Genomic DNA, 16,032 nt, shown 5'->3' with positions numbered 1-16,032 from the left:
TTTTCATTCATATGTATAGGTGCGAAAGTTGAACAATGAAGTAAGCTGAGAGGAAGAAAGTTGATTCTTTTGAAATGTGGTGTCAGAGAACAGTTTTATGGATGCCATGGAACATCAAAAAGACAAAACAGTGTGTTCTAGATCAAATCAAGCCTGAACTGTCCCTAGAAGCTAAAATGACTAAACTGAGGCTATTGTACTTTGGTTCGATTATGAGCAAACAAGAGTCACTGGAAAAGATAATAATGCAAGTAAAGGTTGAAAGCAGCAGGAAAAGAGTAAGATCCAGTATTAGGACTGACTCAATCAAGGAAACCACAGCCCTCAGTTTGTAAAATATGAGCAAGACTTAGTGATAGGACATTTTGGAGGTTCCCCTAAGTTGGAAGTGACTTAGGGCATTTGGAAATGACTTGAGGGCATTTAACACACACACAATTCAGTTTGGCTTCTTTTTGTAAATCTACTTTCAAATTAAATTGTGGACATCTGATGCCAAACGGTTCCAAATTTGTTGCACAACCACCTTTCCATTAGGATTCCGTAGAAAAGATCTTTTAAGACTGAGAGAGAAGACCAGGGAAAACTCCTTAAAATGAGCATATTGTCAGGAATTTCTATCAAAGATTGTAGAATACATACAATACATTCATTGCAATGCTGCCCCATGACAAACTTCTGGCACAGACACTCTCCGGTCACTGGACTGCAGATAGAGAATGGCAAACTTCCAGAAGGGTGGCAATTGCAGGCTGAAAAGATAAAAGGCACAATGACCAACACTATTAGGTCCTTTTTGCTGTGTCACATGCATGCATACATAGCCCTTTGTGATCCAGTTCTTCAGGATGCTATCCCTACTAGCTGCATACAGGTCATGTATGAATACTCCAATCCACATACCTTTGCTACCATCTCTGCCCTATTGCTGAATACCATGTTTATCTTTTTAATCATTACATCTAACTATTCTTTTATCTTCGAAGCACTACCAATATATGCATAAAGTAACAAGGGAGAAGGAAAAAAATGGCAGGAAGAAAACACAAATGGGGGCGGAGCTTCGGACATGTAATGGGGGGGTTGAACCCGAGGAAAAAAAACCCTTACCTACGTCCTTGCTACAAGGGATACACAATTGTCACAACCCAGGTGATTGGTTGTCAGTTCTAACTATTCACCTTTGTGCGCTTTGAAGCCTGTTTCATAGACTAGAAGGCTCTATGTGTGTGTGTGTGCATAGGTATTTAACACTTTTTGTTCCTAGCATAATATACAATCATGTCATCTGGATCGTGGCATGTCATAAGCAGACTGAGGGGAAAGCTAGGTGCTCTGCTTAGAAAGCAAAATTCAGCATGGAGAAAACCACAGAACAGAAAGGACCACCTTTCATTTCTTTACGTCTTTCTGTAGAGTTCAAGTCAGGAGTTGGCATTGTTGAGTAGCTGGCAAAGTCTAAAGCTGTGATCATAACCTGCCTTTTGTCCCTGGGTTGTGACAATTGTGTATCCCTTGTAGCAAGGACGTAGGTAAGGGTTTTTTTTCCTCGGGTTCAACCCCCCATTACATGTCCAAAGCTCCGCCCCCATTTGTGTTTTCTTTGTATTTTTTAGTGTTTTTTCAGTTTTTGGTCTGCAGGGGGCGCAGGTTTTAGGCTAGAAGCACCAAAATTTCAGGGATTGTTTGGAAGACTCTCCCAGGTTTGGTGACATTTGGTTCAGTGGGTTCAAAGTTATGGACTCCCAAAGGGGGTGCCCCATCCCCCATTGTTTCCAATGGGAGCTAATAGAAGATGGGGCTACACCTTTGAGGGTTCATAACTTTGGACCCCTTGAACCAAACTTCACTGAACCTGGGTGGTTTCATCAGGACAATCTCTTACTGATACCACCCAGATTTTGTGAAGTTTGGTCCAAAGGGTCCATAGCTATGGACTCCCAAAGGGGGTGCCTCCATCCCCCATTGTTGCCAATGGGAGCTAACAGAAGACGGGGACTACACTTTGAGGGTCCATAACTTTGGACCCTCTGAACCAAACTTCACCAAACCTGGTTGTATCATTAGGAGAGTCTCATAAAGATACCCTGAAAGTCTGATGCTGCAAGCTTAACAATCACACCCCTGACAGCAGGCACCCCCCAAATTTCCCCAGATTCTCCTTTTAAATCCACCCACTTCAGCATGGATTTAAAGGGAGAATCTGAGGTCCCCAGTTTAAACATTGAAATTGATGCTGTTTCAGGGTGGGGGATGATCCACCCCAAAACAGCATCACTTTCAATGTTGTTTTAACTGGGGACCCCAGATTCTCCCTTTAAGGTAAATTTAAAAGGAGAATTTGGGCTCTCTAGTTTAAACACCATTGAAAGTGATGCTGTTTGGGGGTGGATTCCAGCATCACAGCAGCCACCCATGGTGGGGCTGCAAAACTCAGATTTTGCACCGGGCTCCATTTTTCCTAGTTATGCCTCTGCCCAGAGGGGAGGGCAGAAGGGGCTGCTGGCTGGGTGCAGGGGGAGGGCAGGGCAGGGGAGTCTGCCATCCCCAGCCTCGGAGAGCTGCTTTTATAAGCACTGAGGCCAGGGGTGGGGCTTGGGGAAGCATGGCCACACCCCCAGGGGCAGTTGGGGACGTGGCCGCACCCTGAACCCCCATAAAAATCTATTCCTATGTCCTTGCCTTGTAGACAGATGTGTGGACCCTTGTAGGATTTCCCTTCCTCCAGCTGAATTGGGTGTGCCCACCTTCTCTCTTTCCTGAACAAACATGCTGGGTTTCTCTTCCTCCTCTCTCCTTCAGCCAGAGTTACCTGCGGTCACCAGTGGCTGATGCACATCACTAAGTCATCAACCTGAGTAGACAGGGATGTTTGGTAGCATCTCTCTGATGGCGAGTGGTTGCTCCGATGATCGAAAAGCTAGATTAGGGACAGCTGAAAAGCTAGAAGCAACAACGATTAGGGGCGGCTGCCACCACTTATGCTTCCCTGCCTTCTGTATCTTTAACACAGCCATTCTTGGGAGGAAACACAGTGAGGCAGCATTTTGTTGATAAGGATCATCTCCAAGGCCAAATTCCCGCCTCCTGAATTGTTTAGTCTCAAACAGACTCTACGCAACCACATCAAAATAAAACGTCAAGAGTCAATAAAGCGCAACTGGGAGCAACTACTATATGCCACCCTATCCAATAACACAAAACAATTCTGGCAATTAACAAATAGGGGCATGTGTCAAAATCTCCCAATAGCTGCCGACATCACTCCTTCATTATGGCAGAAACACTACTCTGGAATTTTTTATTCCGACCAAGAGATTGACCGAAGCTCTAGTATGAGCCCAGCCGAGGATTTGCCTGAATGGGCCCCAGTTAACAGGCAAGAGGTTATTGAATTAATTCACCAACTAAAGTCTGGGAAAGCAGCTGGCCCTGATATCATTGTAGCAGAGATGTTAAAAACTGATCCAGACTGGTGGGCTCCAGTGCTTGCCTCATTATTTACATGTATCAACAAATCTTTAATGATTCCCAAGGACTGGTTAAAGGCTTATCATTGTACCCTCTATAAAAAGGAGACCCCAGTGTCCCTCTAATTATAGGCCGATCAGCCTTTTATCTATCGGAGGCAAATTGTATGCTACCTATCTCCTGAAAAAATTAAAGAGCTGGACAGACAAACATCAGCTACTCGCCCATAAATCGGGTTTCGGGCAGGTAATTCTATTCTAGATCACTGTCTAATTCTCCAACATCTGCAAGCAAATACGTAGGCACAAGAAAAAAAACCAAGCTTTATGCTGCTTTTCTGGATTTGAAGGGTGCCTTTGACTCGGTAGATAGGGGAACTTTTATGGCATAAAATTAAAACCCTAAACATGGAACAGAGACTTTTAGCTCTAATTCAAAGCGTTCCACACCTAATACAACTTGCCAAATAAGAACTTCAAGAGATGGCATGTTAACAGAATCAATTATGGTTAACAAAGGGTTAAATAAGGTTGCCCATCGGCAATCAGTCTATTTTTTGCCTATTTCTCCATGACTTCCCTGCAACCTTAACTAAAAATTGATGGCCATCCGGCCACGTTTAGGTTCAAGCTACATATATCTACTCCTGCTTTATGCAGACGGCGCTGTTCTCTTGTCATATTCCCAAGTAGGCTTAGCCTACTAAACTGCAGTGCAGAATACTGTCATGTAAATAAGCTGGCGGCTTAACTACGACAAGTCCAAAGTCATGATCTTTGCAAAATCTAGGTGTAAATGTAGCTGGAAAGTGAACAACCATGTCCTAGAGCAAATAAGTCAGTTTAGATATCTAGGGCTCCTATTCAGTTACAACCTATCTTGGGTCCCTCACAGCAAACAAGCAGAGAACAAAGCTAAGGTGAATGCTGCAGCGATTCTCCGATTTTTCTACTCTAAAGGACACCAATTTGTCCCTGCTGCACTGAAAATCTTCAATGCAAAGATAATCCCTCAGCTATTATATGGATCCCCAATATGGATCCCCCAAATTAAATCACCTTTTGAGTCAGTACAGGGATACTTTTTGCGAAGAATTTTAGGGTCACCAAGGTGTGTCCCATATGACACCCTACGCAGAGAAACTGGACAAAATAGTATGGAACTGATGGCATGCACAAGAGTATTTAAGTACTGGACCCAAATTCATTTTGAGCCCAGACCCAATAGTTTTATACATCAACTCTTATCAGAATCTACATCTGTGAAATGATTGGCTGACATAGATAAGAAACTTAACAACATGGGCTTAACAGCTGACCAGTTTCAAACTATGTCTGCCATCAGAATTCATAATGAAATTAAATCTGTTTTAGTTGAACGAGAGAAACTGAGAATGTTGCAGGGGGGGGGGGGAAGCTGCTCCCCACAGGCCTTGGGAATTGTCCGATCAGATTACTGTGCCAACTATCTGTACATTCTGTGAAATCCCAAACAACACAGAGTGTACACTTTGGCTCGTTTTAATGCTCTACCTAACGCTATGACTCTTGGCAGGTATAATAACACTCCATATGAGAACAGGTTATGTCAATGTAACATGGCCGTTGCTGAGACGGTTCAACATGTACTATTGGAATGTCCAACATACGAGTCGTTACGCTCCATGTACATCTGTCCATTGGTAGAGAGCCTTCCAAAGCTGTCAGGTTACCATCTGTGATGAACCTCTTCTACCAATGGTCCTGTGATCTTGTATGTGAGAATGTTGCAAGTTTTTTTGAGGCACTATTTGGTCAGGCGCAATCATTGCCTACATAGTAGTAATGGTTAAATTAATTTATATGTGCGGTTTACAAGGCGTGGTTGTGAATGTTCAACATTGTTTTAATGTATTTAATGTTTTAATGTATTTTAATGTTTTAATGTCTCAGTTAGTAGATAAATGCCCCTTTTCTACTAACTCTGTAATTTATAATGCCAATAAAGGCTTTGGAATTGGAATTGGATAAGGATCATTGAACTGTGAACCAGCCCTAAAGTTCTGCATTTCTACCTACAATAGATTTCCAACACAGGACTGCATCAACAAAACTAAACTGATTTTCAACTGGCAACTTAAAGAGTGTTCCCACACACATTCCCTCCCTTTTCTGTCTGTAAAGTATTGGCAGGCAGGGGAGAGGGGAAAAAAAACAGTTATTTTGCATACGCTGACAGCCAAGAGGATCAGTTCTATTCAGTCCATAGCAATTTGGCTTGCACTTGTCACATTGAAGTCCTTCCACATTTTCCTTGCAACAACATCGGCCAGCAATAGTTCCAAGAATCAGATCTGTTTGACTCTCACAGAGTCCACTGTACCGTGTACCTTCTGGGTTACAGTCACAAGCTGTGAAGACAAGCAGACAAAAAGAAATAGCAACAGCAGTGTTCAAATGAAAGCATTAATAGTCTGACTGTGGAAATATTAATAAACTGACAAACATTTAGTTTTGGTAATGTGAAAATACAATCATCTAGATCCCATTACTACAACTATTGTACAAACAACAGTGCACTATGAAGTAGCAACTATATTATTTGATGGAATCTTCTGTAACAGTCAGGTCATTTAGATAGTTAATTCCTTGGTAATGCACCATTTCATGACCTACTGTTAACTTTAGTTCAGAGTCCATCCTAAGTTGATACAGTTAGAGGGTCAAAGGTTAATGTACTTTTGATTTTGGGGGAAACACACTTGCTATATGAGGGAACAGGAGGAGTTTCTGCAAGTGTGTGTGCATGCATGACCTGAATGGCTTGGGCAACCTGATCTTTCAGAACTTGGAAGCTAAGCAGTGTCAGTCCTGATCAGCACTTGGATAGGAGACCACCTCCAGGGTTGCTATGCAGAAGCAGGCAATGGCAAACCTCTTCTGTTAATCTCTTGCCATAAAACCTCTGCAGGTTTTCCAGGATTTCTATGCAAAGGCAAACCTTGTTTGTTTGTCTCTTTGCCTGGAAAACCCGGTGGGGGTCACCATTAGTTGGCTACGACTTGACGACACTTTCTACCACTAATGACTGCTATACACCCTCCAAAGAATCTGAATTGCAGACTTACGGATACAAGCATGAGGGTCTGAAATTGTTTTCTGAGGATCGTGGTAAAAGAAGAGCATGCAGCGATCACAGTGCTGCCCCATTGTATTATGCTGACAGCCATCACATACACCCCCACTAGTTCGATTGTTGGAAAGATATACGGCCATATCAAAGTGACATCTTTTGGAATGGCCATGGCATTCACACTCTGAAAGAGAATGTAAAACAGTGGTGCATGTTCACAATTGCAGGTACAATGTAAATTCTACCTTTTAATAAAACTTCTGAATCCTACTGAACCAATGAAATTATAGCAAACTGTCTGAGCCTGCAGGCTCTTTTGGAATTTTGAGAGGGGGTGATGAGAGCGACCCTGAAATGGTTGCCACAGGAGGTGGAGCAAAGCCCACAGAAGGTAGAGCTTACTCCTTGCTTCACAAAAGATCTGCATGACAACCATGCTGAACACATAAAGCTGCCTCATTCTCAGAGTCAAGCCACTGGTCTGTTTAACTCAGTATCTGTACTTTGATTAGAAGCATGATCGATTCACTGGGAAAGCAGCAAGTCTGGAGAAGGAGGAAAGCCTGAGGAAGGAGGGGAAGAGAAGGAGAAATGGAACCACACGGTGACTATGGAAGAATTCCTCCCATTCTCCAGTGGCTTTGGGTACTATTGCAGTTGTCAAAAGCCCATCAGTCTTAATGAAGGCAACTAATAATAAGCACCACCTTACAACCCATCTTACTTTCAGAATAGATTGGCAGGCACCAGAGGAATTATCGGAGGGCACCATGGTGCTCATGAGTGCAAATGGGGACTTCTGAGTTATGGTGTGAGAAAGTGAACAGTCCTTGGGTTGGATGCTGACTAAATTTTCCATTGTCAGAATGAAACTTTTCTGCCTCTCTCCTCCCACTGATATGCATGAAATATTTCTCCTGGGGAAATAGAGAATCTTGATGAATAACATGATGGAGCTCTACAGCATGAAGGGAGAAGTCAAAATTGCCAGTTTAGCCTGAATCCAACCCATTCCTCAGGAAAGACCTGAGAACATAATATTCATGCTCTCTAGGTTAATGTCAAGAACTGCATTGGGATGGCAAATCACCATTCCTAGGTCTGATGAAAGTTACATTAAAAAATCTTTAGGTACTTTTACAAGCATTTTCCTGAGATCCATCAGCTGGCCTCCATGGAACATCATTGAAAAATTCTTTGCACCTTTCACAGGATGAGCCATCTGTGTCGTGCTTGCAGAGGCACGTTCCATGGACCTGCAGTATGTTGACAAGACATTAAATATAAAATTATAACTATTAACTTGGATTCCTACAACCTTCCAAAAATTCAGTATGTGGTAGAAAATATGGATTTATAGAGTACTAGCGGGGCCCGGCCACATGTTGCTGTGGTTTATTGTGGTGAAATGGGAAAGGAACAGTAGCAGCAAATCAATTGCAGAGGCCAGCAGTACGTGCTCATGCAAACACGCAGCCTGATACTGTGCGATGTCATTGATGTGTGTGCCCGCATTCCTTGGGGTGGGGGGGATGGAAAGGCACCCCTCCCACACATCTAGGCTGGCTGGTCAAGATCCTTTACCTGGGAGTAAGTTTGGTTGGTGGCAATGGGTGTCACTTCTGAGGAAACCCTCTGAGGGGCGCGATGCAGCCATTCAAAGTATGTCACAGTTGCTGTACCGAGCTTACTCCTGAGTAATGCGTGCCTGATTTTCTTAACTATAACCGCAGTATTCAGGGAATCTAGGGTGCCTGGCCCCTCCCTCTCGTCCCTTGCATGTCGCCCCCACTCTCTTCCCTCCCTCACGTCTCTTCCCTTGCATGCCACCCCTCCCCCTCCTTCCCTTCCCTTTTCCTCCGCTAGGGTGGGTGGGTCATATCAAGATGCTGGACCCCCTGCCTCACCTTCCTTGCATGCCACCCCTCACAGTCTCCCCTCTCTCACTTCTCTTCCCTTGCATGCCTTCCCCTCCGTCCCTTTCCTCTCCCTCCCTCTCTTCCCTTGCATGCCACCCCTCCCTCCCTCTCCCTCCCTTCCCTCTCCCTCATGTGTATGTGTGTGTATGTGTTTCACTTCCACTCAAGTTACTGCCTATGTACTGTTTTCACTGCTCATATCTGGCCATCTGAGTCAACATTCTACGCTGCACGAACATTCTAAGGGTGACAGTTACACACAGGCAGCTGCATGTCCTTCACCATGGAGTGCCAGGAAAAAGGCATTTTACCTGGGCCAGGTGTGAAATTTCATGTATGTGAACATCTAAAAACACTCTCACCTGGCTGACTATAGTGGCTGGGAATTTTCAGAGGAATTGGCCCAGCAGTTACTGAGTTATACTATCATCAACAAAAACACTGTTAGCTTTATATATATATAGATTGAGGGTAGATTTAGTTGGACGATAAAAGCTGAACTACACCTCATTTCAATATGATCTCTCAGAAACTTTGTCTTACACCTATGGGAACTTAGCCAGTGGGCAACAGGAGATTTCCATGGTCTTACCATTAGTCACACATGTTTGAGGCCTGGGTCTCCTGCTTATGATGACAGACAGGCACCCATTTCAGCAGGGGCTTGGGCAACCAGCTTCTGGTAGTAGTTGCTGCTCATATGGCCCCAGAAGTGGGGGAGTGGTGGGAGTACCCCAAGGGGGAGGCGTGCCAGTGTATCTGAGGTACCATCTTAGACTTTTCCACAGGACCTCAGAATCATTTAAGACTGCCCTAGCTAGCTCAGAATATATGCTTAACTGGCAGCTATCTGTCAAGAGCTCAAGCAGAGAAAGGGACTTTCTGAAGTTAAAGACTGCTGAAGGAGGTACTGGCATTAGGACAGTGATCTCTGAAAGGCTTCCAGTTGTGTCATAAGGGAATCGTTGTTTATAATCCTTAGATACTTAGCCAACTATATGCCATTAAAGGTTTTGTATTTGTTGTACTTAGCCAACTCCCTCTTTCTTTTACACACAAATTTCTTGGCAAGCTAAACAATGGACCGTTATGCATGGAATGCTTACCTCGGGGGACTTCTCTGTGCAGTGGGCTTATAGTGGTCTCTCCTCGCGTTTCTCTGCATACACGTGAGGAGGCACTCACTCCTGCCACAGAGCTTTGCTGCAGAGAACTCTCCCGGCCTGGTTCTCTTAACTCTGCCCATCAAGTAATCCTTGAAGGCACAGATCTCATCACAACCAATGGTTGAGCTTGTTAGTTTAGCCCTTTATACGGCACTTATATTGATATTTCTGTTCCAAAAATAATCCACCCCCCACCCAAATGAAATAGGCAAAGCAATTCCCTGGACCACAGGATGCTAAAGAAGGAGACCATCCTAGAGCTGATATTCTCTCCCTGTCCTCCCCCTCCCCTCCCCTCCACACACACACTTCCTGCTGCTGCCGTCGCCAAAGGACAGAGAGACTTGTTATTTCCTAGCATTCTCTGTTGTTATTATATTGATATCTTGATATATTAATATGAGAATTAGAGGTTAGTATGTTTTGGCTAAGGCCGAGTGAGTGAGCTTCTTTTCTGTGACAGACATTCACCCCCATTGGGCAGCAGAAACATTGTGCATAATTGGCCAATATTACTTTCAACCAGCAAAAAAGCACCATTCAAATCTGCCCACAGCACATTATATGTGCATCATTGCAGCTGTGGTATTTTCCTCCTACCGGTATTATCCAAATATCTTGGCAGCTGAATTTTCAACTTAAAGAATATCTTTTAAAATTGGAAGGTATGCAACTTACCATTTCAGGCTCATGGAAAATATCCCCACGCAGATTCTGCACAGGGCTGCAGTAGCTTGCATGACCATTGCAAAAGCAGCTTCCACGGACAACCATTTCATAAAGTGCATAGTAGTATTTTTCCAGAGGATCAGGCTGCTTCTGTCCAAGTAAAATATCTCCAAGAGTGTGAAGCTTTGTAAAGTTTATTCTTAGATTGGTAAAAGTAATGAGCGCTATGAATAGGGAACAACAGATTTGTTCATTTTGAGAGCAATTTCATATGAACATACAAAACAACTATTTCAATCCACTCTGCTTAGTACTGTTCATTCCACCAGTTCTCCAAAGCCTTCCCTATGCCTTCCACCTGAGATCTGACAAAAACAGGATATGCTTCAACTGAATCTGGGACCTTCTATGTCATCACTACAGATATGAATCAGGCCAGGTTCTTTGAAGGTAGTGGAAGTGCACCACTGTGTATTATCATGTGAAATGTGAAAACAAAACAATAATCACAAACTAGTAAGATTCAAAATTGTATCTACCTTGGATGTCTGGGGCATAAGGATTTTGTATTTCAAAGTTTGGATCCAAAGCTTTGAAAACAACCTGTAAAAATGATAAATGCCACCTTGCTTTTTAAGTTGGTGAAAACAGATAACTGAAATATATTTCCATACAATATATTTCTATATAACATATAACTTAATTTAAGAGCACATGACTGAATTCAGAAATCAATACATGCCACAATTAAACTCCAGTTGAGCACAAGTACAGTTTTTTTTTTTGCTTTATATCCATGCATTTTTGCATTTATTGTTTTATATTCCACTTTTCTCCTCAATGGGGATCCAAAGAAGCTTAGAACATTCTTCTCTGTTTGACTTTTTCATAACAACCCTATTAGGTAAATTAGGTTGAAGAATGTGACTGACCCAAGGTCACTCAGTAAGCTTCCATGGTGGAGACGGGAATTTGGTACTGGGTCTCCCAGAACACTCTATCCCCTATGCCACACCAGCTCTTATACCTCCTACCTCTCTTTTTGCATGGAGCTTGATGCAAAAAACCCTTTGTCTGAGCAAACTCCAATTCATCATGATGGCCAAGCACAGGTGCTTCAGTCAATAGGAGACCACTTACTCCATACAAACCAGGATTCTAAACTGGGATTGAACCAAATTTTAGTATTTCCTCTTTGTATTATGTAAACTAAACTCTCACATATCAAAGCATCTGCATTCAAAATTAAGTGGAGATTAATGTGACACACTCAAGTTCAGCTGTATTTCTGCCTGATCAAAATTTAATTGCGTTTTGCCATGACATTTGAATGCAGACTTATGTAATCACAATAATTACTACTATAAAAACTCAAATTCTATTCATACCTCCCCTTCAGTTGAAGGCTCGATATCAGAATATCTTGAATCACAAACAACCTCTCCAACTTCTCTGGCTGGTCTTGAAGGAATGTCAGGGAAAGAAGTAGCACAGTCTTGTGCAAAGTATCGCAACAGCTTCCAAGTTTGACCATAATCTACAGAGAGCTCCACCAACATGGCTGCAGGTCGAAAGGTCTATAAAAGACATAACTTCACTCCTAAGTTAGGGTCTACTCTCAGGACGCAATAACCATTTCAGTGTTTGGCTTTTACAAGCTACAGGTTACATATACAGGATTGAGTTCTTACCAAGAGTCAAATCTGGTTCATACTGTTGGATGTGATTGACCAGCCTGATACAGGTTGATGTGGCTGGAAGCCAATATGGGCTAAGTTTTCCCACAAACACCACATGCCAGTGCCTGAATTATCAGGATAAAGATAAGGGGCCCCTTAATAAAATACAGAAAAATATAAAGTACATTCAAATAAAATAAACTAAAATCCTCAAAATAAAAACTCTACCCCTTGATTCCCCTCAATTAGACCCTTCAACTGGTCCTCATAAACAACATCTCCAGCTCTTACAGGGTTTTCTACAAATAATTCAACTAATTCTAGGGATACTACAAGCCAGATTTAGTATAGGATAAACCATCAGGAAGATTCTTGGCAATTCTATGCCTCCTTCAGTTTAGAATACAAAATACAAGACCAAAAACCACCCCTCTTGGCTAATTGGAATGAAATGGAGAACTATATTACAATTAGTGACCATGTTACTAATGGAGAACTATGTTACAATTAGTCCTTCTAGAATTCCTTTTGCCATGGAGGCATGAGGAAGACAAGGACCTGGGATCCAGTGCAACCAGCTGCAAAACAGGGAAACCCACAAACCAGGCTGGGAACCCTCAGCCTGCCCCACCTCTGCGCACCAGCATCCAATTGGGATGCAAGGGCAGATCCATGGTGGCCTGAACTTCTGGCTTTCACTACAGCAGAGCTGAGGGACAGCCAGCCACCAGCATCTTTACCCTTCCACCAGCATAGGTGCCCCTTACACTGGCATAAAGGGCAAATGTATCAGTGCAGCCCCCTGCCACCTCTGCAAGTGGATTCAGCCCCCCTCATTTGTAAGTAAATCTTTTTAGAAGTGTAATTTAGCTTAAATGTTAAGTTGTAATGCAGAGTTGTACAGAATACCTTAAAAGTCAGGATAAGATGGCTGAATTGAAATAAGCTTTCCAGATCTAATCTAATGCTGACGTGATCAATACCTGAAAATGAGAGCCAGATTTCAGTAATGTGAATTACCTTCTGCATCTGATGACTGAAAGACTATGACAAACAAGGATCCGCTGAGATAATTTTTTTTGCCATGTATATGCTTTAGGTTCAGGGTCACAACTTAGTTGAGAATGTGGGCACTCTTGAATTTTGAGAACAGGTAGTGGGAATCATCACAAAATTCCTGCCATGTACGCTGGGGCTGATTACAACCTGCTGGAAGGTTTCAATCTAAACACCCTGCTATAAATCAGGTGACTCCTTCCAAAAAGGTGACACAAAGTTGATGTCTCCTGGACTCTTCTAAAACAATTTCTGCTCTACTGAAGTAGTGGAAAGGCAGCATTGCCTTTTTGTTCTGGGAAAGAGGGCACCAGGAAACATGGTGGTGAGTGCCATGGTGCCAATGGGCATGAGGTTGGGAATCACTGGTTTAGATTAATAAGGACAAACTTGGAATCAGGATGGAAACTTGTGATGGCTAAAAGGCTAGTTTTATGGGGAAGAGTAGACAGCCAACAACATTATTTTCTGCAATCACTATGTCAGGTATAATTAACAGCTAATGCATTATAATGCTTCACAATGCCAGGTTTTCAGGACAGCTCCTTGAGATCCAAGACAATCAGTTTCTACCTTCCACTAGAACTGATATCTTTGAAAGTGATTTGCCTTTTATTCAAATTCAAGGTGGTTTTGGAAAATTGACAGATTAAAATCAGCAAAAATATCAACAATGGGCATATCATACAGACCATATCCCATGAAAGCTCTTCTAAATAACATGCTTATGAAAAAAATAGGAACAGATTGTTGAACCCACCTTTCTTGGAAGTCTGTTCCATAATTTAGAAGCATATATTGTTAAAATGATGGAACAGGCCACCCAGACAACACTAGAGGAGGGTATAGTGAAGAGAAGTTGGCCAAATTATTATAGCTGGTACAGACATAGGGAGAGGCAGTTCAGGTCATATAGGACTTCAAAGGTTAAAAACTGACACTTTAAATTAAGCCTGAAAATGATCAGGGTAAACCAATGTAACATGCTTGCAAAATTGTATCCTTGTCACAAAATGGACTGCTGGATGCCAGCATATTCTTGAGGTGAAGCTTTTGAAGGGATCAGCACAGCTCCTTGATCAGGCACCCCGTCCCCAAATATACAAATACACACACACACACACATGTTACAATCCAGTTTTTGCATAGCAATTAATCCATCAAGATAGCATGAAATCACAACAAGACTTTAACATTAAGCTAATTTTTTAAAAAAAACATCACTTTAGAAGGAGGACAGTTCATGTCCTTTTCTTCAGAGTGAACAAGCAATTTATGCCTTGGGCGGAAAAAAACTATACACTGCACAACCCCAAAGCATCATGGACTTTTTTAGCAGCTCCTGTGCTCACGCCTCAACCAGGAAATTTGCATGCTTTTATGTTTTGCCACAGGGGATGAAGACAGCTATTGAACTAGAAAGTTTGATGCATTGGGCAAAGTGGGCAGTTGCCCAGGGCGCCCCCTTGTAGTAGGCGCCAAAAACACAGGTCCATTTGTGGGATTTTTTTATATTTTCAGTGTTTTTTCTGTTTGTGGCCTGCAGGGGGTGCAGTTTTTAGGCTAGCAGCACCAAAATTTTAGGGATTTTTTGGAAGGTTGGGTTTAGGGAGGCCAAAGTTATGGACTCCCAAAAGGAGTGCCCCATCCCCCATTGTTTCCAATGGGAGCTAATAAAAGAATGGGGCTACACCTTTGAGGGTCCATAACTTTGGACCCTCTGAACCAAACTTCACCAAACCTGGGTGGTATCATCAATAGGGGCTCATGAAGATACTCTGAAATTTTGGTGCTGCTATCTTAATAATTGCACCCCTGACAGCAGGCACCTTCTAAATTTCCCCAGATTCTCCTTTTAAATCCACCCCCTTCCTGCCAATGCTTGTTTTCTTTCTTTCTTTTATTCTCTCAATGCCTAATAAAGGTTATTATTATTATTATTAAATTCACCCCTTCGGCATGAATTTAAAGGGAGAATCTGAGGTCCCCAGTTTAAACATAAACAAGTGATGCTGTTTCGGGGGGGGGATCCACCCCAAAATAGCATCACTTTCAATGTTGTTTTAACTGGGAAGCCCAGATTCTTCCTTTTGAGGTGGATTTAAAAGGAGAATCTGAGCTCCCTAGCTTAAACATCATTGAAAATGATGCTTTGGGGGTGGATTCCAGCATCACTTGTTTAAATTAGGAAGCCCAGATTCTCCTTTTAAATCCACCTTAAAGGGAGAATCTGGGGTTTCCAGTTTAAATAACATTGAAAGTGATGCTGTTTTCCCCAATTGGGGGGACTGGATACAGCACCATAAAATGTTTTCATAGCAGTAATAAAACATTTTGAAAGCATTTTGAAATTGTTTTAAAAATATTTCTGCTGTGTGGCATGGCCCATTGCTGTGTTCAGATTTGTGAGTTGGGGGATGTTCTATAATGTGATGGTGACTTTGAAACGACCTGGTGGAAAAAATCATTGTTTGGTCATGGTGGGGGAGGGTGGCTGCCCATGGCGGGGGCATCAAACTCAGGTTTTGCCCAGGTCTCCAGTTTGCCTAGGTATGTCACTGGTTTGATGGCATCCAGGGCTAGCTGACCTCAGCTTCCAGAGCTCTCTGCTTGACCCCAAGCAAAATGTCATCACCCAAGATTCATTGTAAAGTGGGGTTCTCTCTCAACAGCACACACAAGTCTACAGATAAATGGTACTTTAGACAGTTTAAATTTTAAAAATCATTCGAATTACAGATAATTCAGATAAAGTCTGATTTCATAACTTAATACAGTTGTTGACAGGAAGTGATGTTGAGTTGCACAGATGATGCCATAGATGAATTCAGGCTGCAAGCTTTGACTTGGTCTGTCTTTTTACACACTGATGCAAATTTTCTTTAGAATAACACACAATGTACAACAATGAAGGGGTCACTGTTAACACTGTATACATAGACTGCAAGAAAATCAAATTCA

General features: G+C 42.5%; 1 protein-coding gene across 2 annotated transcripts in view; it reads right to left on the bottom strand.

The window, feature by feature from the left end:
* Positions 1-16,032, bottom strand: part of LAMB4 (laminin subunit beta 4) — a 62,903-nt gene that overhangs the window by 35,928 nt on the left and 10,943 nt on the right. For both annotated transcript variants that reach the window (XM_048502035.1, XM_048502036.1), the window contains exons 5-12: positions 12,925-12,998; positions 11,725-11,913; positions 10,876-10,939; positions 10,346-10,560; positions 7,718-7,838; positions 6,578-6,766; positions 5,681-5,860; positions 643-752 (exon numbers count right to left, since the gene is read on the bottom strand). In XM_048502035.1, coding sequence (XP_048357992.1) covers positions 643-752; positions 5,681-5,860; positions 6,578-6,766; positions 7,718-7,838; positions 10,346-10,560; positions 10,876-10,939; positions 11,725-11,913; positions 12,925-12,998 — 1,142 coding nt within the window. The remainder of the gene's footprint in view (positions 1-642; positions 753-5,680; positions 5,861-6,577; positions 6,767-7,717; positions 7,839-10,345; positions 10,561-10,875; positions 10,940-11,724; positions 11,914-12,924; positions 12,999-16,032) is intronic.

Source organism: Sphaerodactylus townsendi, linkage group LG06 (genome assembly GCF_021028975.2).
Source record: "Sphaerodactylus townsendi isolate TG3544 linkage group LG06, MPM_Stown_v2.3, whole genome shotgun sequence".
Taxonomy (NCBI): Eukaryota; Metazoa; Chordata; class Lepidosauria; order Squamata; family Sphaerodactylidae; genus Sphaerodactylus; species Sphaerodactylus townsendi.
The sequence above is the reverse complement of the archived record's forward strand: the minus strand, read 5'-3'. Positions and strand labels throughout refer to the sequence as shown.